General features: G+C 51.1%; 1 protein-coding gene across 1 annotated transcript in view; it reads left to right on the top strand.

Annotated features, from left to right (window-relative positions):
- Window positions 1-1,120: 1,120 nt before the first annotated feature.
- Window positions 1,121-23,627, top strand: part of NEURL4 (neuralized E3 ubiquitin protein ligase 4) — a 62,434-nt gene continuing 39,927 nt past the window's right edge. The window contains exons 1-11 of the mRNA XM_060281922.1: window positions 1,121-1,382; window positions 5,602-5,980; window positions 8,712-8,777; window positions 10,229-10,512; window positions 12,763-12,874; window positions 14,352-14,440; window positions 14,534-14,606; window positions 16,063-16,330; window positions 18,233-18,414; window positions 19,712-19,797; window positions 21,364-21,526. Coding sequence (XP_060137905.1) covers window positions 1,155-1,382; window positions 5,602-5,980; window positions 8,712-8,777; window positions 10,229-10,512; window positions 12,763-12,874; window positions 14,352-14,440; window positions 14,534-14,606; window positions 16,063-16,330; window positions 18,233-18,414; window positions 19,712-19,797; window positions 21,364-21,526 — 1,930 coding nt within the window. The 5' untranslated portion in view covers window positions 1,121-1,154. The remainder of the gene's footprint in view (window positions 1,383-5,601; window positions 5,981-8,711; window positions 8,778-10,228; window positions 10,513-12,762; window positions 12,875-14,351; window positions 14,441-14,533; window positions 14,607-16,062; window positions 16,331-18,232; window positions 18,415-19,711; window positions 19,798-21,363; window positions 21,527-23,627) is intronic.

The raw sequence follows: 23,627 nt of genomic DNA, 5'->3' as shown, positions 1-23,627 counted from the left end.
GTCCCTTTACTGATGTCAATAATGTAATTTGCTGTAACATTACATTATTATATCATGTAATGTCCGCGGAGGACCTTAAGGTCCACAAATAACATTTTGGAGATCCCGAGCCATAAGGTGCTTAGTTTGGCCTCAACTAGGGCAAGGGCCTTTTCAGTACTGGCCCCGACTTGGTGGAACGCTCTCACAGACCAGGGCCCTGCGGGATTTGACATCTTTCCGCAGGGCCTGCAAGACGGAACTGTTCCGCCTGGCCTTTGGGCTGGACTCAGTCTGACCCCTATGTTTTCCTCCCTTATGGTTTTGATTTGGGCTACTTTAAAATGAGGCTGCATAAAAATTTTTTTTTAATTTAAACTGTATTTTAACCCGTATTTTAATTGTTTTTCTTTCTTTTAAGTCTTATTGTAATTTTACTAGTGTCAGCCGCCCTGAGCCCGGTTTTGACTGGGGAGGGTGGGGCATAAATAATTTTTTTTCTTGTTATGTTATTATTAGTATTGTTATCATTAATGATCAATTATTGTTGACACATTGAAATATTGCACTTGCATCGCTGTCCTATCCTATTATTAAATATCAATAAGCAAAATAATTGTTGACGCATTGGAATTTTAACAACAACGTATTAATATGTCAGGTAGAATTAATAATGACTGAATAAATAAATAAATAAATAAATACATAAATAAATATCATTTATGCATTTGGTGTTTTAATGCAGGTTGTAACCCGCTTTAAGGTCCCCCCCGCCTTAAAAATATAAAGCGGCATGGGAATGAAATGAACAATAAATTGTCATTATTAGACACTGATTACACCACCGACTCCCTCGCTTCTCCCAGATAGAGGGTTGTCCCTGCTGCCGTAAAGCGCTCCTGCCGGAAAAGAAAAGACGGAAAAGAAGGCACGCAGCCGCGGCGCCAGCCTGCCGTAAAGCGCGCCACCGCCGCGCTCCTCCGTCCGTCCGTCCCTCCCTCCTGCCGTAAAGCGTTCCGTGCGCCGGAGCGCCCTCCTGCCGTCAAGCGGGTCGGCGGAGGCATGCCCTTCTGCCGTCAAGCGCGGCCGTCCGTCGCGCGCGGCTGTGCGCCCTGGTGCCTCCGCCGTGGGTGGGGGGGAGGCGGCGGAGGGGGCGGCCTGGTCCGGGGGGCGGGATGCTGGGCGGCGGCCTCGGCCCGGGCGGGGAGCGGCCGGGTCCCGGCTCGGGGGTCTCTTCGGCGCTGCCGCTGCTCCACCCTCGCACGGGGCGGCTGGTGACGGTGTCTCGGGGCGGCCGCAGCGCCGCCCGCTCGCAGCCCGGCCAGGAGTTCAACCACGGGCTCGTCCTCAGCAGGGAGCCCCTCGCCCCGGGGGCCGTCTTCACCGTCCGCATCGACAGGAAGGTGAGGGGGGGGAGCAGGGAGGGATGCGCTTGTTGGGTTACAGCGAGGTGAAGATCAGGGTAGGCGGAGGTGGGGGGGGATGTAAGGAGAGTGGGGTACGTGGAGGGTAGGTGAGGGGGATAACTGAGGTAACGGTGGCAGAAGATGAAAGGTTGAAGATCAGGGGATGTGGAGGGTAAGTGGGAGGGTAACTGGGGGTAAGAAGAGTGGGGTATGTGGAGGCTGTGGGGGTAACTGGGGTAACTGGGGGGTAAGATGAAAGGTTGAAGATCAGGGTATGTGGAGGGTGGGGGAATGTAAGAAGAGTGGGGTATGTGGAGGGTAAGTGGGAGGATAACTGGGGTAACGGGGATAACGGGGGGGGGGGGGTAAGATGAAAGGTTGAAGATCAGGGTGGGTAGGGGGTGGGGTGACTGGGGGGTTAGGAGAGTAGGGTAAGGGGAGGGTAAGTGGGGTGAATAACTGGGGTAAGATGAAAGGTTGAATATCAGGGGATGTGGAGAGTGGGGGATGTCAGAAGAGTGGGGGATGTGGAGGGTAAGTAGGGATAACTGGGTTAAGATGAAGGGTGAAGATCAGGAGATGGGGTGACTGGAGTAGCTGGGGGGTAAGAAGAGTGAAGAGTGGAGTATGTGGAGGTCGGGTGGGGGGAAAGTGGGGAGATAACTGGAGTAAGGTGAAGGTTGAAGAGCAGGATATGTGGAGAGTGGTGGGATGGGAGAATAGCTGAGGTAGGAAGAAGGTTGGGCTGGGAGTGGGGTGGGAGCTCAGCTGGGCTTGTATGTAGGAAATCTCACTTTTATCCCCCCCCCAAAAAAAAACTGTGGCAAGTGCCAGAGGGAGGGAGGGGCAACGGTTGCAGGTGGGGCAACCGGAGGAGTGGAAAGCAGGGTGTTCGGAGGGTGGCTGAGTGGGAGACGTGTTGGGGTAACTGTGGGTAGGAAGAAGGGCGGAATAAGCAGGGTAAATGCAGGGTAAGATGAAGAAGGAAGATCAGGGTGTGTGGAGGGTGATTTGGTGGCAACTGGGGTGTGTAGAGCATGTGGGGCTGGGAGATCAGCCTGTGGGGTGCAGAGATGAGTGGGGTGGAATGGAGGTATATGAGAGGTAAAGGGAGGTTGAGGTCTGTGCGGAGGAAGAAGAATGTGAGCTCCAAGGGTCCATATGAGGCTGTATTCATGGTCCTCACCCCACTGCATTTGGTGCTAACAACAACCCTGTGAGGTAGGCTACACTAAGGGAGAATAGAGGCATCAGGGGCAAGAGGTGACTGAGAGGGAGTGGGGAAACAGGTTATGGGAAGTAAGGGCCACGTGTGCCGAGTTCAAGAGCAGTGAGGGCCGAGAATGGATCACTTACTCTAAGAGCCAACGTCAGTTGTCTGTGTACAGTAGACAAACTGGAGCCACAGGAAAACAAGAGAGGATGGCGTCTCCATTTAGAAAGGGACTGCAAATTTAAAATCCAACATGTATCATAATGCCGTTTCGCAAATCTCTGGTGCAACGACCTATGGAATGCTGTGTACAGTTCTGGCTGCCTCGCTTCAAAACATGTGGAGTTGGGAGAAGTTCAGAAGGTGGAGAAAAGTTTTTCTCATTTCCATAACAGTATTTTCATAACGCCAGGAAGCTGAACAGTTGGAAGGGTCAGGGCAGACAAAGAAAAGTACTCCTTCACACAGCGCTTTGTTAAGCTATGGAACTCACTGCCACAAGAGGTCGCGTTGCCCACCCACCTGAATGGCTTTAATAATGGATTGCACAAATAGCCTATCAGTGCCATCTAACCACAATGGTTTAGCATTCTCCCTCCACTCCCAGAGGTGGGATGTCTTGGAATACCAGCTATTGGGAATCAGGGCAGGGGGTGCGCAGAAAATGCTCTTGTGCTCAGACTTGTGGCCTTCCCTTGGGGGCTTCTGGTTGGCCACTGTGAGAACAGGATGCTGGACTAGGTAGTTTGTTGGCCTGATCCAGATGCAGGCCTCTTCTGATCTCACATGTCGGCAAAGATAGGCGTATTCTAGGAAAGGGCTTATCTGTCTGGGAAAAAGCCCTGCAATGGTGCTCTCTGTCTGCTTGCAAATTTTGAAATGATTCTGTCTGTCCGCTCTTCCCTTTGTATCCAGGGCAACCTAGGACGTGAAAAGCAGCAAACACAATTGCTTGTTTTGAACGAGCTCAGATGGGGAAGTGGGCATGGTCAGCTAAGGCAGAAGAAGTTTTTTAAATTTTATTTCCTGGCCTGGAGGAGAGTGTTTGCCTCCAAGGTGCCATGGGGGCTTCAATTTGGAGAAGCAGGACCCTGGACTAGTTGTCCTTCTGTCTGACCCGGAGCTGCTGATATGATATGATCATTTCCTGAGCAGAGAAAGAGAGGGTGCTAATTCTGGCCCAATACCCAATTTCTAAACATTTTCCTTCTCTCCTTCCTAAATTAGAATTCTCCTAGGTAGCTCAGGAGAGCTGGGGAGGGGGGTGCAGATTTGTTTTTTTTTAATTAAAAGAAATCATATGGTGGAGGGGGAAAATGGCTCATTTTTAAAGTTTTCTTTTACATCCCACTTGAGAGCTGTTTCTCCTTAGAGGCCTTAACTCCAGGCGCTGTTGACTTGAGCCTGTCAGCTCAGGAAGTACCCCTGTGCAGGTTAAGAGTGCTATTCCTTTGAAAAAGGGCTGCACCCGTTGAGTATTAATTATGGTTTTGTATGGTCCTTTGATTAGAATCTGTATTTGTTTCAACTGTGATTTATTTCTGCTCCCTGCAGTCAGGGAAGGGTGGGCTGTAAGTACGTAAAATTAAAATAAATAAGTAATAGAACTGTAGAGCTGGGAGGGCCCCATGAGGGTCATCTAGTCCAACCCCTGCAATTCAGGAATCCTGCCTGTGGTCATCCCTGGGTGGGCTCGAATCACTAACCTTCTGGTCAACAGCCAGGCGCACTGACCCATTGCGCCACACTACGGCTCTAGCAGCCCCAGCCAGCACAGGTCAAGTGGTCAAGGATGATGGGAGTTGTAGTCTAAAGCAGCAGGAGGCCGCCATCTTGGCTACTGCCCCTGTTGTAAGCAAAAGCAGGGTCTTCCGTTGCAGGGTGCGGTGACTCTGCCTTCATATCTTCCTCTTCCTCCTTTCTGCCAGTGTTTGGAATTCCCTGGGCGGTTTGCTACTGACGCCGGTCCAGTTGCAGCTGCGCGGAGATTTCCGGGCACCGGGTTGGCAACCGACGTCTCCATCGAGCCAGCTGACTCATGCGCAGCAAAAGGCGCATGTCTTGTGCACCTGCGCTGCCGTGCAAATCGCAGACCCCTTGCTGGGCATCTTAGTCCTCCCTTGTCACATCAATGAATGTGTAGGGCTGAGTGCAGAGATATTTGACTTTGCTGCAGCCGTTCCACCCAAACGGAACTCACAAACCACCGTTTAAAGACCTCTGCCCTAGCCCATAGTCAATACTATTTCCATTTTCCCTGTGTGTGTGTGTGTGTGTCTCTCCTTCTTGCATACCTGGAAAGCAGGTGGCGCTGTGATCTAAACTAGTGTTTCTCAACCAGTGTGCCTCCAGATGTTTTGGGACTACAACTCCCATCATCCCTAGCTAGCAAGACCAGTCGTCAGGAATGATGGGAGTTGTAGTCCCAAAACATCTGGAGGCACACTGGTTGAGAAACACTGATCTAAACCACTGAGCCTCTTGGGCTTGCAAATCAGAAGGTCGGCTGTTCGAATCCCTGTGACGGGGTGAGCTCCTGTTGCTCTGTCCCAGCTCCTACCAACCTAGCAGTTTGAAAGCACGCAAGTGCAAGTAGATAAATAGGTACCACTGTGGCGGGAAAGTGAAAGGTGTTTCCGTGCGCTCTGGTTTCCGTCACAGTGTGTGCCAGAAGCAGTTTAGTCATGCTGGCCACATGACCTGGAAAGCTGTCTGTGGACAAACACTGGCTCCCTAGGCCTGAAAGCGAGATGAGCGCTACGACACCATAGTCGCCTTTGACTCGACTTAACTATCCAGGGGTCCTGTTGTAAGAACAAGCTACAATCAAGCAATATAGTAGAATCAATCAGATTGGAAGGGATCCCCAAGGGTCATCCAGTCCAACCCCCTGGCAAACAGCCGTTCCGTTGTAGCGACCATGTAACCCAGGTTTAAGGGGCCGCTTGGCACCTAGCTTATATATATCTATGAGTTCCTAACACGGGTCTCTGCCTCCTGCAGGTGAATTCCTGGAGCGGCTCCATCGAGATTGGCGTGACGGCTTTGGACCCGAACCACCTCGACTTCCCCAGCAGCGCCACGGGACTCAAGGGCGGCTCCTGGATCATCTCGGGCTGCTCGGTGCTGCGGGACGGGCGCTCTATCCTGGAGGAGTATGGGCAGGACCTGGACCAGCTGGGCGAGGGTGACCGCGTGGGGATCCAGCGCACAGCCAACGGGGAGCTGCGCCTCTGGGTCAACGGGCAGGACTGCGGCGTGGCCGCCACGGGCATCCCCCTCCACGTCTGGGCCGTGGTGGACCTGTACGGCAAGTGCACCCAGATCACGGTGGTGCCCAGCAGCCCCGAGGAGGCGGAAGAGGGAGTCACTCACGAGGAAGGTACCTGCAAGGCATCTCGGGCATGTGGCCGCTTGGTTAGAGGCCAAGGTTGCAGGTTCGATCCCCGTAAGGCACAGCCGCCTATTCCTCCATTGCAGGGGGTTGGGCTAGACTAGAGGATCCTTGGGGGTCCCTTCCAACTCTGTGATACTTTTCCTTCCCCCTTTTCTAATGTTAAATTTCATTTTTTTTATTTTGACAAAGAAATAATCCTAAATAAGAATGAAAATGTGCACCCCACCTCTGAGACCATTCCATTGTAACCATCCAACCTCCCAAAATTTCAACACCTCTTGCGATGGTTTGATCCCTCTCCGTTTTGACACTACAAATTCTACAAACACCTTCCGTATCTCCTCGAAATAATTTCTCCTCCGTATTCCCCATCTTACCTTCACAGCACATGTTAATTTATCATAAATAGCTATATCCCATACCTCTTTATACCATTCTTCCATTTTATATTCCCCTTGCCCCTTCCGCTTCCTAGCTATAGTAATTCGTGCAGCCGTCAATAAATTTGCGAACAAGTCCTTCATAGCCTGTGAACCTTCCACCCCATTGTATATCGATAACAATGCTACCTCTGGACTTTCAGTTGGCTTGAACCCGGTGATTTCTGTTATCTCCTTAAACCCCCTTTGCCAGAAAAAAATGTACATATTTACACCCCCACCGCATGTGAACATAATTCCCGGTTTCCTGGCACCCCCTCCAACATAACATTGAATATTCCTTGTTCATTTGATTTAATCTGACTGCTGTTAAATACCATCTCCAAACTAATTTATAAGAATTTTCTTTTATCGTTATAGACAACATTTTGCAACGTACGATTCTCTTATATTTCCCCCCAGCTTTGACTATCTATTTGCCCTGTTGTCTCCTCTGCCCACAAAACGTCACACATTCAAAGGCTGCCTTCAGATGTCTTCTAAAATAATTGTTATGTCCTTGACATCTGATGGAAGGGCAACTTACAGAGCAGGTGCCACTACCAAGAAGGCCCTCCCTGGTTCCCTGTAGCTTCCCTTCTGCCAGTTAGGGAACCTCCAGAAGGCCCTCGGAGCTGTATCTCTGTGTCCGGGCTGAATGATGGGGGTGGATACAGGGCCGAATAACAGCTGAAGAACCCCCAACAGACGGCCATGAAGCCTTTAAAAACCTCCAAGGAATGAAAGTCCACTACCTCCCAACGGAGACCGTTCCGCCGTCGAACAGCTCTTACTTACCCTCAGAAAGGTCTTCCTAATGTTTAGTTAGAATTTCTTTTCTTACCACTTGAATCCCTTGGTTCAAGTCCTCCCCTCCGGAGCAGCAGAAAACAAGCTTGCTCCTCTTCTCCAGGTTAAGCATCCCCAACTCCTTGAACCGTTTCCCAAACTCTCTCTCCCCCCCCCCCCAATCTTGGTTGCTCCTCCTCTGCACACATTGGGTGTTAATTGGTTTTTTTAAAAAAATCGTTGCATCCAATTATTCAACAATAATTGGATCATTATTCAACAACTAGTGTAATTCAGCCCGTTGAATAAACGGGTGCTAGAACATCCCGGGGTTCGGAGTAGCGCTTGTGCAGCGCTTCTCCGAACCCCGGGACCTGTCCTTGTTGTCGGCGGCAGGGGGACAGGAACGAAGGAGGAGAAAGCAGCCCTTTCTCCTCCTTCCTTCCTCTCCCCCAGCCGCCGATAGGAAGGAGACATCCCGGGGTTCGGAGAAGCGCTTGCGCAGCGCTTCTCCGAACCCCGGGACCTGTCCTTGCCGGACACACACACACTCTCTCCCCCCCCCCACTGCCAATGCTCAGTCCGGCTGGGAGCAGCGGTTGGCGGCCGCAGGAAAACGGTAGGTGGGGGGTGGGGAGAGCGCGCGTGTGTGTGCATGCAGTCTCTGCATCCAATCCCTGTGTCTGTGGGGCACATGCGCAGTAGCGTGGACACAGGGACACAGGGAATCTGGACGCAGAGACACTTGCACTTTATTATATAGGATGATGGGAATTGTAGTCCTAATGATTCATCATGTCATGAACACTTTAGCTGAGATTCCTGCATTGCGGGGTGGGTGGGGTTGGACTAGATGACCCTTGGGGTTCCCTTCCAACTCTACAATTTGATGAGTGGGATGAATCCCGGAAGGAATTTGCTGAGATGTCGCTGCAGTCGGTTCGGTCTGGCCGTTGAAGCTGGGGGATTTGCTTTGTGTTGTGTTCCCTGGTGGCCTGGCTTACTTGCTTAAGGGTGAGACAAGATGAGAATCGAAGGCGACTCAGCCCAGTGCCTGTAATAGTGGATTAATATTAGATTAGCATTGCCTTAGGCAAATTCATGAGGGACAAGGTTATCAATGGCTACTAGCCAATTTGGCTATGCTTGGAGGCAGCAATGATTCTGGGTACCAGGTGATGGAAACCTCCGGAGGCGAGAGTGTGGGTCTTGTGTTCGAATCCTGTTTGAGGGTTTCGATTGGGCCCTCTGCATGGCCGCTGTGAGAATAGGATGCTGGACTAGGTGGGCCACTGGCCTGATTTGGCAGGACTCTCATTGTGCTCTTATGACCCACCTGGAGCCGGAGCCACTTTCTCTGCTTTTGGCAGACAGACGTGCCGTGATCTGAATCGTGGGGGCCGATCTGATTCTGTAATAGCGCCAGAGGGATCTGTGCACTGCAGTTAGAGGGCATTGCAGGTGGTGTTGAGTCGAATCCCTCACCTCCTTTCCCCGTAATTTTGCAGCGCTGGACCTGCCTTGCAACCAGAACCGGCCGGATAAATTTCCCAACAGCCTGGAGTCGGAGAACGGTGAGCATTTCCTTTCCGCTCTGGAGGACTTTGGGGGCCACCCACTACAGCTGCATGCCTGGAGATTTGGGAGGGCCTAAAGGAATAGGTGCTTCACACAGCAAACTGTGGAACTCACTGCCACAAGAGGCGGTACGAAGATGAGGCAAAGTGACGGAGGAGAGGGCCATCGATGGCCAATGGCCGTAGACAAATTAATACTGCCCGTGGCGACTGTGCTCTGCCTCCTGTTTGGGAGGCCGCTTGTCTCTGGGTTCCAGTTGCTGTGAATCACAAAGGGGGAGAGGGTCGCACTCAGGTCCTGCTAGTGGGTTTCCTGTGGGGGTGTCTGGGTGGCCCCTGTGAGATCACGGTGCTGGACTTTGAGGAACTGCTCTGAGATCTACAGCTAAAGGGCAGTATGCAACACATTTAATAGAGGCATCTCTCCACTTCCGCAGGAGTTATGTTCCCAGGTACCATGCGTCTACGCAAAATGGCATATGGGGGGAGGCCTCCCCCTAAGAAGCCTGTAAACACCCTCTAAACTTCTGGAACCCCTTGAAAAGGCCAAACGTTCAGTGCAAAGGCTCATGGGATTTCCCTTGCAAAGGCTCCCAGGACTGCTAGCCATTTCCCTGCTCTTTTGGCACTATTTTCTCAGTTTAAATCCATTTATTTGTCGACGCTGTGCATATACGCAGTCACACACAATTTGGCCACACGATGCAGGGACCCAGGTGGCGCTGTGGTTAAACCACTGAGCCTAGGGCTTGCTGATCAGAAGGTCGGCGGTTCGAATCCCTGTGACGGGGTGAGCTCCCGTTGCTTGGTCCCAGCTCCTGCCAACCTAGTAGTTCGAAAGCACGTCAAAATGCAAGTAGATAAATAGGAACCGCAACAGCGGGAAGGTAAACGGCGTTTCCATGTGCTGCTCTGGTTTGCCAGAAGCGGCTTTGTCATGCTGGCCACATGACCTGGAAGCTATACGCCGGCTCCCTCGGCCAATAATGCGAGATGAGCGCGCAACCCCAGAGTCAGTCACGACTGGACCTAATGGTCAGGGGTCCCTTTACCTTTTACCCTAAGTGGGGAGATGCCTGTAAATAAGAGAAAATAATAAATAAAGGATGGGTTGTTGGCCTGATTCAGCTTTCCTTATGCTCTTTGCCCCATTGACATTGGGAACAAAACAGGGCCCTGTAATTGGGCATGCGTTGGGGACCCCTGGTGTAGAAAGGACGTTTAATATTGCCACAGTGTTTGGTGGTCTTTCCTCTGTGTGTGAAGAAATACCTTCTGCCTTCCTGTGGGCTGATCTTAGGAATTCCAGGGTCCTTTGCTCCCAGTAGATGTGCTGAGATCTTGGGAGCTATTTTGGAGTGTGTACCAAGGAGGGTCTTGCCCCCTTCTTAACAACGCTCTCCTCCTCCTCCTCCTCCTCCTCCTCCTCCTCCTCCTCCGGCCTGCAGGGTTCTCCAGCATGGAGCTGTCGGAGGTTGTGAGCAACGCCATCCTGTCGGCCTACAACGGGAGCCTGCTGAACGTCAGCCTGGGCAGCCCTCCCTCGGACTCTGCCTCCTGCGGAGCCCCGCCCATGACCTCCAACGACGCCCTCCTCTTCCACGAAAAGTGCGGCACCCTCATCAAGCTCAGCAACAACAACAAGACGGCCGAGCGGAGGCGCCCGCTGGACGAATTCAACAACGGCGTCGTCATGACCAACCGTCCGCTGCGGGACAACGAGATGTTTGAGGTGAGAAGGGGAGAATTTGTGGCAGAGGGAAGTCCAGAATCAGAGGCAAGAAACTGGAGCAGGGGGGGGGGTCAAGGGGCAGAGGTGAGTCAGGCCGGTGAAGAGTGTCTCCCCCTCCTGCTGCGACGAGCTCCCTTCTTCCCTTGTCTCCCAGAACCAGAAGAGGCGTGAAATGGGCGGAGGAGAGGTTTTCTGCGTGTAGGCGCAGTCTTCGATTGCTCTGGGGGGAAAAGCCCTTGAGAGGAGACTTCCTGAAGTTTAGTTGCACTCTCCTTTCTTGTCATTTTGATTCATTGGTCTGCCCCCCCCCCCCGAGCAGCAGGAAACAAGCTTCCTCCGTCTTCCATGTGACAGTCCTTCAAATATTTAAAGGCGGCTATCACATCCCTCTTAGTCTTCTCTGGACTTATCATATTTTCTCCCATTTATGAAAAGGAAAATACTGTTGGTGGGTTGGGGTGCATTACTAGCAGAAAGATAGGGACGCGGGTGGCGCTGTGGTCTAAACCACAGAGCCTCCTGGGCTTGCTGATAAGAAGGTTGGCGTTTGGAATCCCTGCGACGGGGCGAGCTCCCGTTGCTCGGTCCCTGCTCCTGCCGACCTAGCAGTTCAAAAGCACGCCAGTGCAAGTAGATAAATAGGAAGGTAAATGGCGTTTCCGTGCGCTCTGGTTTCCACCACGGTGTCCTGTTGTGGCAGAAGTAGTTTAGTCCTGCTGGCCACATGACCCAGAAAGCTGTCTGTGGACAAACGCCGGCTCCCTCGGCCTGAAAGTGAGATGAGCGCCGCAACCCCAGAGTCGCCTTTGACTGGACTTAACTGTCCAGGGGTCCTTTACCTTTTACCTTACTAGCCGAAAAGCAGCGCAGGGACGGGGGCTCCTCCTCCTTTTTTTGCTTTTATAACTCTTCACTTTCAGTTTCTGCAAAAGAAAGGATCTCACTGACACTGATGGTTAGGAGGTAGAGATGAAATCAGCAAGAGACCTTAGTGACAAATTCATGGCAGAGAGGGCTATTGATGGCTACCAGCCACGATGGCTCTGCTCAGCGTCCAGCGATGCTTCTGAATGCCGGTTGCTGGAAACTGCAGAAGGGGGAGAGTCGCTCTTGTGCTCTGATCCTGCTTTCAGGTTTCCCATAATGAGCATCTGGTTGGCCACTGTGAGAACAGGATGCTGGACTGGAGGGGGGCCCCTTTGGCCTAAGCCAGCAGCCTATTCATATGTCCTTACTTAAACAGCTATTGAAGTATCGCCTCAATACAGGAACATGCCAGGCTGGCAGCTGCATAGTTACTTAGAGGAGAAAATTCTGGCAATTGCAGCTTTTTGCCCAGGAGGAAAACCCATCTAGGCTTCCCTCTTCTGCACTATCATTCAAGCGTCAAGAGCCTTCCCTCCCTCCCTGGTTGTCCCAGAGCCGTGGCAGCTGATCCTGCGTCCCTCTCGATGTTGCTAGACTCCAACTCCCATCAGCCCCCATGCCAGCATATCCAGTGGTCGGGCACAATGGGTAATGTAGTCTAGCAAGCCTTCCCCAACCGTGAATCGCTACAGCTGTTTTGGACCGCAGCTGTCCAGCTGCATGTTGTCCGGGGGCGGGAGGCTGATGGGAGTTGTAGTCCAAAACAGCTGGAAGGACACAGTTTAGGGGAAGGCTGATTTAGGTGCCTGATGTGGGGAGGAGATGGACAGAAGGCATCCAGAGAGATACAGGTCCCAGGGGGTGGCGGGCCAGGGGTGGGGAAGAGGGCTAGGTCCTTGGGCGTGAAAAATGACTGACGATGTAAGGGGGAGGGATTACAGAGGAAACCCCCCCCCTTCATCAGAAGCAGCCCGTCTCCAAGCAGTCATGAGAGCGAGGGGTCTGAAGAGGTGAGTCAGGAAGCGGAGAAGGAGTGCCAAGGCTCTGGCAGCACTAGAGAGCCCCTGCTCCATAGGCAGGAAGAGAGGGAGGCGGAAAGAGTGGACAGGAATAGGTCAGACAGAAGACCCGTCCCCCCGACGCAGGAATTACAGAGGAGGAGGAAAGGGAGGCGCTTCTCAGTTCCGAGGCTTTTATGCTGGTCCCAAATGCGGAAGGGGGTAGTGCAGGAATCTGACTAGAGCGGGTAGACATGAAATGAGCAATCCGTTACACTGTAAATAATGTGCACCAATAAAAGCGTCTGAAAGACAAGCATGTCGACGGTCGTTACTCAAGAGTAGTCACAACAAACCCTGACAGACGGCTCTGCTGCTTTTCCAGATCCGAATCGACAAGCTGGTGGACAAGTGGTCGGGATCCATTGAAATCGGGGTCACTACCCACAATCCTAACAACCTGGAGTACCCAGCCACCATGACCAACCTGCGTTCAGGTAAGCCTCCTCGCTCATTCTGTTGGGGTTTGTGGGAGAGGAAGGGCAGGAGAGGCGCTGGCTGCTTTTAACAAGGCCTCTGTAGGACTACTGCGGCACGGAGAGTTTCTTTATTTCTAGCAATTCCGTAAGGTTTGGGCACCACTTGATTGGGAGCCGCCCAGAGTGGCTGGGGAAACTCACCCAGAAGGGCGTGGTACAAATAATAAATTGTTGTTATTGTAAGAAAAACAGTAAAATTGTCGGTAAAAAATAGTTGTTTTCACTACTCAAAACATTTCAAAAATTTGAAATCAGCAATTTAATCTGATTTGAAATCAGATTAAAGCACACAGCCTTCTAGATAACTGGGTAGGCTTGTTGAAATAAAAGTAAAATAGTTACTTATTACCTTGACATCTGGGAGGGCGTTCCACAGGACGGGTGCCACTACCGAGAAGGCCCTCTGTCTGGTTCCCTGTAACCTCACTTCTCGCAATGAGGGAACCGCCAGAAGGCCCTCGGTGCTGGATCTCAATGGTGGGGGTGGAGACGCTCCTTCAGGTATACAGGACCGAGGCCGTTTAGGGCTTTAAAGGTCAGTACCAACACTTTGAATTGTGCTCGGAAACATACTGGGAGCCAGTGTAGATCTCTCAGGACCGGTGTTATGTGGTCCCGGCGGTCACTCCCAGTCACTAGTCTAGCTGCCGCATTCTGGATTAATTGCAGTTTCTGGGTCACCTTCAAAGGTAGCGCCACATAGAGCACATTGCAGTAGTCCAAGCGGGAGATAACCAGAGCATGCACCACTCTGGCAAGACAGTCTGCGGGCAGGTAGGGTATCAGCCTGCGTACCAGATGGAGCTGGTAGACAGCTGCCCTGGACACAGAATTGACCTGCGCCTCCATGGACAGCTGTGAGTCCATGGAAGAGTAACAATAGGCAGCGACTTCCGAAGTGTAGACGCTTCCTCACTAGGAGACTGGTGTTTCTTTCAGAAGACAAATGAAGGCAGCCCTGTATAGGGAAAATTTTTTTTTAATGATTACTTTTTTTTAATAAATGTTTTAATGTTTTGTTGTGTCTTTTATATTTTGTTGGCAGCTGCCCAGAGTGGCTGGGGGCAGCCCAGTCAGGTGGGTGGCATATAAATAATGAAATTATTATGATCCTTGCGATGGTTGTGAAGCTGGTATTTATGTGGCACGCAGCAGTCAAGTGGGCACAGATGGGGCAGTGATGATTTCACAGGTAAACTGGCCCCAGGTTGCTAAAGGTCTTTATACACCTTGAATCTGATGTGGTAGCCGATTGGCAGCCAGCGCAGATCTCTGAGCCCAGGTGTCATATGCTGGGAGTGCCTCACCCCTGCTAGTAATCATGCTGCAGAAGCTCCAAGTACCTGCGTTTGACTCCGGAGGGGATGCGTTGGTACCCGGCTCCATCGGCAGCCAATCAGGCTCCTGAGTCCCGCCTCTTGTCATCCCCACCCAGGAACCATCATGATGAGTGGCTGCGGCATCCTGACCAATGGGAAGGGGACGCGGCGGGAGTACTGCGAGTTCAGCCTGGATGAGCTGCAGGTGAGCTGATTGGTCCCATCCCCCAGTCCTTGTGGGGACTCCCTTCCACTCTCCCCAGAAATCCACCCCTCCATCGCCTCTCTGTTTCTGCAGGAAGGAGACCACATCGGCTTGACCAGGAAGTCTAACAACGCACTTCACTTTTACATCAACGGCATCGACCAAGGTCGGTGTGCTCATGAGGTCTAGGAACTTCAAATGAAAGCTATGCTGGGCTTTTTAAGGATTAGGGCGATGTTGAGGCCAAGGAAGGGGTGGCGTTGAGAGGGAGGCTGTTTATAAAACTAGGAAGGAGGAGGAGTGTGGCAGATTGAGGCCCATGAGGTTTGGGTGCCTATGAACTGCTCACACAGGAGGATGGAGTTGGGCTAGTTTGGTATTACCAGTTTTTTTAAAACAATCTGCAATTGCACCTAAAAGTAGTTGCCAGGTGAACAGAGTGTGAATTAACTTCATTTTTGGGGTATCTACCGGTAGTTCAGGCATCCCCAAACTTCGGCCCTCCAGATGTTTTGGACTACAATTCCCATCATCCCTGATCACTGGTCCTGTTAGCTAGGGATGATGGGAGTTGTAGGCCAAAACAACTGGAGGGCCACAGTTCGGGGATGCCTGATTTAATTCATCTCCAGTATCTCTTATACAGTCATACCTCGGTTTAAGTACGCCTCGGTTTGAGTATTTTCAGTTTAAGTACTCCGTGGACCCGTCTGGAATGGATTAATCCACTTTCCATCACTTTCAATGGGAAAGTTCGCTTCAGGTTAAGTACAGACTTCCGGAACCAATTGTGTTTGTAAACCGAGGTACCACTGTATGTGCTTTGAATGCTTTAGACCAGGCATAGGCAAAGTTGGCCCTCCAGATGTTTTGGGACTACAACTCCCATGATCCCTAGCTAACAGGACCAGTGGTCAGGGATGATGGGAATTGTAGTTCCAAAACATCTGGAGGGCCAACTTTGCCTATGCCTGCTTTACGCACTTTGAGCCTTTAAGGATAATAATTGCTGGGGGAGATAAACAATTCATATCCCACTCTGTGTGTTTCTGTGCTGATGTTTTCTTGGGCCCCATTCATACCATACATTTAAACCACTTTGAACAGCCATGACTTCTCCAAAGAATCCTGGGAGTTGTAGTTAGTTCTGGGTGCTGATAGCTGTGAGCAGACCCCCTACCCCTTTCTCAGAACTACAATTCCCAGAGTGAGGTCAATCCCTTGTTCCCAGGGAAATGTGTGTGTCTATCTTGATATTTCCTAGTTACAGGTACGTAGCCGTGTTGGTCTGCCGTAGTCGAAACAAAATGAAAAAATTCCCTCCAGTAGTACCTTAGAGACCAACTAAGTTTGTCATTGGTATGAGCTTTCGTGTGCATGATATTTCCTGAGACTTTTGAAGTCCAGGATGGTAACACCCTGAGAGCTGGTTTTTGTCTGGCCAATGGTAATTTGGACGGACTTGAACTCTGAACTGAATGCGAGTCAAGCTAGCTCATTTCGTAAAGGGCACTGGATCTTGCCTGACAAGTGTGGTCCTTGATCTGTGCAGCAGCCTGCAAGCCGCCTCCTCCTCCTCCTCCTGCACGGTCCAGATCCATTCTCTCCCCGCTTCCTTCCAGGCGTGGCGACCACCCTCACCCCGCTCGTGGTCTATGGTGTGGTGGACCTCTACGGCATGGCCGTGAAGGTCACCATCGTGCACAACCACAACCACAGCGACCGCCTCCGGCGCAACAACGCCATCATGAGGGCCCTCTCGCCGGACGTCGGGCGCCGTGCCATCGATGCCGCGGGGAGCGAGCCCGAGCCGGAGCGCCTCCTCTTCCACCCGAATTGCGGTCAGAAGGCCGCCATCATCAACGAGGGACGAACCGCCCTGCGCCCCCAGTACGTGCCACGAAGCCCTTCTTCCCCTGGGGACCGAGGGGGTCTGGTCTCACACCAAGACACAGTTTCCAACAGGATATTAAAAACACGATAAAACCATCAAACATTAAAAAACTTCCCTAAACAGGGCTGCCTTCGGATTTCTTCTAAAAGTCAGATAGTTGCTTATTTCCTTGACATCCGGTGGGAGGGCGTTCCACAGGGCAGGTGCCACCACCGAGAAGGCCCTCTGCCTGGCTCCCTTTAACTACACTTCTTGCAGTGAGGGAACCACCAGAAGGCCCTCGGAGCTGGACCTCAGGGTCAAGGAAATAAGCAACTATCTGACAGAAGACATCTGAAGGCAGCCCTCTTTAGGGAAGCTTTTAATGTTTGATGTTTTAACGTGTTTTTAATATTCTGTTGGAAGCTGCCCTGAGTGGCTGGGAAGGCATGGCCAGATGGGCAGGGTATAAGTAATATTTATTTATTTATACATACCCCGCCCATTTGGCTGGGTTTCACCAGCCACTCTGTGCAGCTTCCAACAAAAGACGGAAATACAGTAGTCCAAATATTAAAAGCTTCCCTAAACAGGGCTGCCTTCAGATGTCTTCTAAAAGTCTGGTAGTTGTTTTTCTCTTTGACATCTGGTGGGAGGGCATTCCACAGGGCAGGTGCCACTACCGAGAAGGCCCTCTGCCTGGTTCTCTGTAACTTGGCTTCTCGCAGTGAGGGAACCGCCAGAAGGCCCTTGGCGCTGGACCTCAGTGTCTGGGTAGAACGATGGGGGTGGAGATGCTCCTTCAGGTCTTCTGGGCCGAGGCTGTTTAGGGCTTTCACGGTCAGCACCAACACTTTGAATTGTGCTCGGAAATGTCCTGGGAGCCAATGTAGGTCTTTTAGGACCGGTGTTATGTGGTCTCGGCGGCCGCTCCCAGTCACCAGTCTAGCTGCCGCATTCTGGATTAGTTGTAGTTTCCGAGTCACCTTCAAAGATAGCCCCATGTAGAGCGCATGGCAGTAGTCCAAGCGGGAGATAACCAGAGCATGCACCACTCTGGCGAGACAGAGCTTGCTGATTGGAAGGTCGGCAGTTCAAATCCCCACAATGCGGTGAGCTCCCATTGCTTGGTCCCAGCTCCTGCCAACCTAGCAGTTCGAAAGCACGTCAAAAGTGCAAGTAGATAAATAGGTACCGCTGTGGCGGGAAGGTAAACAGCGTTTCCATGCGCTGCTCTGGTGTCGGTGTTTTGTCGCCCCAGAAGCAGCTCAGTCATGCTGGCCACATGACTGGAAAAACTGTCTGCAGACAAACGTTGGCTGCCTCGTCCAGTAAAGTGAGATGAGCACCGCGGCCGCTCCCAGTCATCATTCTAGCTGCCGCATTCTGGATTAGTTGCAGTTTCCGGGTCACCTTCAAAGGTAGCCCCATGTAGAGCGCATTGCAGTAGTCCAAGCAGGAGATAACCAGAGCATGTGCCACTCTGGGGAGACAGTCCGCGGACAGGGAGGGTCTCATCCTGCGTACCAGATGGAGCTGGTAGACAGCTGCCCTGGACACAGAATTGACCTGCGCCTCCATGGACAGCATTGAGTCCAAAATGACTCCCAGGCTGCGCACCTGGTCCTTCAAGGGCACAGTTACCCCATTCAGGATCAGGGAATCCTCCACACCCGCCCGCCCCCTGTCCCCCCAAAACAGCGGTCAGGGATGATGGGACTTGTAGTCCAACAACACCTGGGGGCCCGAGTTTTAGAAATCCTATTGAAGACGGTCTTTGAAGCAGGAGGACCAGTATTCCGACCCCTGCATAAGGCGTGTTGGGATGCAGGGCTCCTCCCCAGAGCCAGCTGCTCTCAGCCCTGATCAGAGAAGCCCCTCTAACTGGCCACTCTTTAACGGCGCTCTCATCTCTCCAGCGCCACCGACGATTTCAACCACGGCGTGGTCCTGAGCAACCGGCCGCTGCGCAACGGCGAGGTCTTCCAGGTGCGCATCGACAAGATGGTTGACAAGTGGGCCGGCTCCATCGAGATTGGCGTCACCACCCACAACCCCACGTACCTGCAGCTGCCGTCCACCATGACCAACCTGCGATCAGGTGAGAGGCCCTCTCGCCGCCGGGGCCTCCTTGTGGCTGTGGTGGGAACAGCACCTCTTCCAACTTGAGCGCTCTTTTTTGTAAATTTTATTTATTTGGGGTTTTCACATTAAAATTTTACACCCATATCAACATACAATATGGAAACAAGGTTCCACAGAATCTCCTGGGCTTCTGTCCTCCTCTTTGTGGGTCCTATTCTTAATCCTTTCCTCCTGCATCTTTTATAATATTACAAATCTTTTACATCTCCATTAGATCCAAAATTCACCATTAGATCCAAAATTATTCCACTACTACTAGCGATTTTAATTGTTTACAATGATTTTTTTCAGATAAATTATAACTTTCCCCCATTCCTTATTAAAATTTTGGTCTTCCTGCTTTCTGATTCTTCTGGTCATTTTTGCCATTTTGGCGTAGTCCATCAACTTCATCTGCCGTTCTTCTCTTGTTGGGAATTTTTCTTCTTTCCATCTCTGGGCTAGTAGCAATCACGCAGCCGTGGTCGCGTATACAAATAGTCTTTTCTGCTCCCTTGGGATTTCGGCACCTAAAACTCCTAAAAGAAAGGTTTCGGGTTTTTTTTAGACAAAGTTATTTTAAACATTTTTTTTCAGTTCAGCTTTTCTTGGCTCGTGTGTTTTGGCTCGTGTGTTTTTCCCAATGCTTATTTCTCTCCCCCCCCCCCCAATCTCTGTTTCTCAAGGGGGAGATTGGGGGAAGGCGTCTTGTGTATTCAGGCTGTCAAAAGTTTAAAAAAGAGGCATTGGTTAACCATTGGAGAAGGACGCATTCTTAATTTCCTGCACAGGCCCCGGCGGAATAATAATAATAATAAAGTTTTCCGCAGGCATTTCAAAGGTTAGCACAGAAGTCGCCTGCTGAATCTCTGGTGGCAGAGGGTTCCTCAGGACCGGGCCGATGACACTGAAGGCTTAGTTTCTCATTGTTGTCGTCAAGCGGGCTTCACCGACCTCGGGGTATGGCCAGCGATGCTCCCGCAGGTGATCTCAGTGGTCAAGCTGGGATAGAAAGGTTCTGGCAGTCTCCTGGACCTAAGTTGTTCAGGGCTTTGCAAATTTATTAGCTTATTTAATTTATTAAAACTTAATCCTGGCTCCGTAGTAGATGGGAAAGCTTGATGGATCTGCATGGTCCCATTCTGTCATTTTGCTGATCATGAGGGCTGGAAAACCTGTTTGGTTTGGGGACTTTCTTGTGAATGAAATCCTGGGATTCTAAGTCTCCTTCCCCATCTTTCTCACTTGTCTGTCTCCCTGCTGACCTCCCGCAGGTACCTGGATGATGACGGGGAACGGGGTGATGCACAATGGGACAACCATCTTGGACGAATACGGCCACAACCTGGACCGCTTGAAGGTGAGTGGGGTGTTTTTTTGTGGGGAGGGACTACAATAATAATAGACAAGAAGTCTTCAGAACCTGTGGGGTTTACTTCTACACGTGAAGGATTGTTTTCTGCTGCTCCAGAGAAGCGGACACGGAGCAATGGATTCAAACTACAAGAAAGAAGATTCCACCTCAACATTAGGAAGAACTTCCTGACAGTAAGAGCTGTACGACAGTGGAATTTGCTGCCAAGGAGTGTGGTGGAGTCTCCTTTGGAGGTCTTTAAGCAGAGGCTTGACAGGCATATGTCAGGAATGCTTTGATGGTGTTTCCTGCTCGGAAGGGGGTTGGACTGGATGGCCCTCGTGGTCTCTTGCAATTCTACGATTCTATGATTCTACGTTGTATTTGCGATGCTCTATTGCGTTGTCGTTAATTATCGTCTGTAAGCAGCTTTGCAATTCCAAAGCAGCGTAGAAACGTGGAAAATGAAATCAAACGATGTTGAGGCCCTTGCATTAGAGAAGGGAGATCACAGAAGCAGGTATGACTGGTCTCCAGATTCGAACTCAGCAAAGGTTTTCTTTCTGCAAGTCCAGTAAAGCTGAGGACATCTCTTACTGCTTGGGGGGAAAAGGGCTTATTTTATTTTTTAGAATATATCTTTTTCACATATAATAAACCCAATTTAAAATAATCTGTTATTTCTTAGGGAAAAGGGCGATAGCAGCTTAAAGTTAGAACCGCCACTCAGAACAACTTTTTAACGCATACTAAGGTCTCCTTTCTCAACCTTGGGTCCCTAAATGTTCACAGATCATACTCTGAAGATTCTCTAGTCCAAGCATAGGCAAATTCGGCCCTCCAGATGTTGTGGGACTACAACTCCCATCATCCCTAGCTAACAGGACCAGTGGTCAGGGATGATGGGAGTTATAGTCCCAAAACATCTGGAGGGCCAAATTTGCCTATGCCTGCTCTAGCCCAGGCACCCCCAAACTGCGGCCCTCCAGATGTTTTGGCCTACAACTCCCATGATCCCTAGCTAGCAGCACCAGTGGTCAGGGAAGATGGGAATTGTAGTCCAAAACATCTGGAGGGCCGAAGTTTGGGGATGCCTGCTCTAGTCCAACCCCCTGTAATGCAGGAATCTGCCCTTTACGGGGATCGAACCTGCGACCTTGGCGTTATCTGCACCCTGCTGTGACCAACTGAGCTATCCTTGTTGGACTACAACTCCCATCATTCATGGCCCGTGGTCAGACATGATGGGAGTTGTAGTCCAGCAACACCAGGGGACCCAAGACTGAGAGAGGCTGTGTCTGTTCCATTAGGACTCTCCAGATGTTTTGGCAAATAGACAGGTTCAAGGGGAGAAGGCTTTCAGTGGATACTAGCAATGATTCTAAATCGCACAAGACGAGAGAGTTGCTCTTGCCGATGGGTTTCCCACGATGGGCATCTGGTTGGCCACTGTGAGAACTGGATGCTGGACTAGGTGGGCTGCTGGCCTGATCCAGCGGGAATCAAATTCTGGAAGTCAACCCCCCCCTTTTGTCCTGTCTAATTTTTCTTCCTCCTGCCTCCCTCCCTCAGGCAGGAGACACTGTGGGCGTCGTGCGCAAGGAGGACGGGACCCTGCACTTCTTCGTCAATGGGGTGGCACAGGGCCCTGCCGCGTGGAATGTCCCGCCCAACATCTATGCCGTGGTGGACCTGTATGGGCAGGCAGCCCAGGCTACCATTGTGGATGACACAGGTAAGTAGGGGCGGGGGGTTGCGGGGAACAGGATTTTGGGGAGGGGGTGACGTTGTTTGCGGCGGCTTCAGGCATCATGGGGAAAAGGGGTGCGAGATTTCATCGCAAGTCTGATCTGTAGTCGGAGGAGTTTGTCGTTCTGCCCGGACACTGGGATCCAGCGGCGAGGGCCTTCTGGCGGTTCCCTCCCTGTGAGAAGCCAAGTTACAGGGAACCAGGCAGAGGGCCTTCTCGGTAGTGGCACCCGCCCTGTGGAACGCCCCTCCCATCAGATGTCAAAGAGAACAACAACTACCAGACTTTTAGAAGACATCTGAAGGCAGCCCTGTTTAGGGAAGCTTTTAATGTTTAATAGATTATTGTATTTCAATGTTTTGTTGGAAGCCGCCCAGAGTGGCTGGGGAAACCCAGCCAGATGGGCGGGGTATAAATAATATTTCTTCTTCTTTGTAGCTGAGTAAGATTGTCTTCCCTAAACACGGTTTTAGCAGTGAGTCCAGAAGTGACTGTGGATGCCAATTTTGGATCCACACGTCCTTCCACCGTGGGGACATAGGTTTCCGGGCAGGAGGGTTTGCCAAACGTAGCTTCCTCTTAGCACATTTCTCCTTTTCGTCCTGAGTTACCCTATTTCGTCCTGAGTTACCCTATTCACAAGGCAGTTTGCGAGCTGAAGGAACCGCAATGATCACACACCTTCAAACATAGAATCATAGAATAGAATCATAGAATCATAGAGTTGGAAGAGACCACAAGGGCCATCCAGTCTAACCCCCTGCGCCAAGCAGGAAACACCATCAAAGCATTCTTGACATATCCCTGTCAAGCCTCGGCTTAAAGACCTCCAAAGAAGGAGACTCCACCACACTCCTTGGCAGCAAATTCCACTGTCGTACAGCTCTTACTGTCAGGAAGTTCTTCCTAATGTTTAGGTGGAATCTTCTTTCTTGTAGTTTGAATCCATTGCTCCGTGTCCGCTTCTCTGGAGCAGCAGAAAACAACCTTTCTCCCTCCTCTATCCGATCCAGTACAAAAAAACGTCATTATAAAAGCATAACTTTAAAATAAACAACTTATATCAAATAAAGCAATAATCCAGTGTTTCGGGTACCTTCTTCGGGGGGTGCTCTCAAACACCCCCAGCTTGATTCTTTGATCTCGATCTTCTGCAGGCTTCCGCAGTTGTTGTTTTCTTATTTATTTATTTCCCCCCCTTTGCCCCCTAAGGTCCCCCAGGAGGAAAGGATTGCAGCATTTGGGAGTTTTTAGTTTGGAGAAAAGGAGAGTTAAGAGGTGGCCCGGAAGAAGTTTATAACCTTACCTGTGGCTGAGAGAAAGTGGAGAGAGGAAAGTTTTTCTCCCTCTCTCCAAACACCAAAACTTGTGGGCATGTCGTGAAGCTGGATGTTGGGAGATTCAGGACAGATGAAAGAACTCTTTCAGGTGGCTCATAGTTGAACTGGGGAACTCCCTGCCACTGGAGGCAGGGATGGCCACCAAAGTGGGCATCTTTAAAAGAGGATTGGATAAATTCCTGAAAGAGCAGAGGGCCTTTGGTGGCTACAAGCCCAGGGTGTCTCTCCTCTGCCTCTACAGCTGGAGGCAGCGATGTTTCTGGGTACCAGCTTCTGGAAACCATGGGAGAGGAGAATGTTGCTCTTGTGTTCGAATCCTGATTCTGGGCCTCCCTTTGGGGCAACTGCTTGGCCACCGTGAGGGCTGGCTGCTGGAGTAGATCCAGCAGGCTGTTCTTATGATGGTTCCTAAAAACATAACAGCTCAAATGTGAGAAGAGAGACCTGGGCAAAGGTGTGTGTCTCGAGCATCCTCTGGAAGCTGCGGTACCTCGTCCCTATTATTTCATTTCTGTGGTCTGGCAGCAAAAGTTGCATGTGGGTTTCAGTGTCTTAAGATGGTATTTAACTCCGAGTAGGCTTGCTAAGGAGGAGGGACGTGGGTGGCGCTGTGGTCTAAACCACAGAGCCTAGGGCTTGCCGATCAGAAGGTCAGCGGTTCGAATCTCTGCGATGGAGTGAGCTCCCGTTACTCGGTCCCAGCTCCTGCCAACCTAGCAGTTCGAAAGCACACCAAAAAGTGCAAG

This window comes from Zootoca vivipara, chromosome 13, assembly GCF_963506605.1.
Source record: "Zootoca vivipara chromosome 13, rZooViv1.1, whole genome shotgun sequence".
Lineage (NCBI taxonomy): Eukaryota > Metazoa > Chordata > Lepidosauria > Squamata > Lacertidae > Zootoca > Zootoca vivipara.
This window is presented reverse-complemented; position numbering and strand designations above follow the sequence as displayed.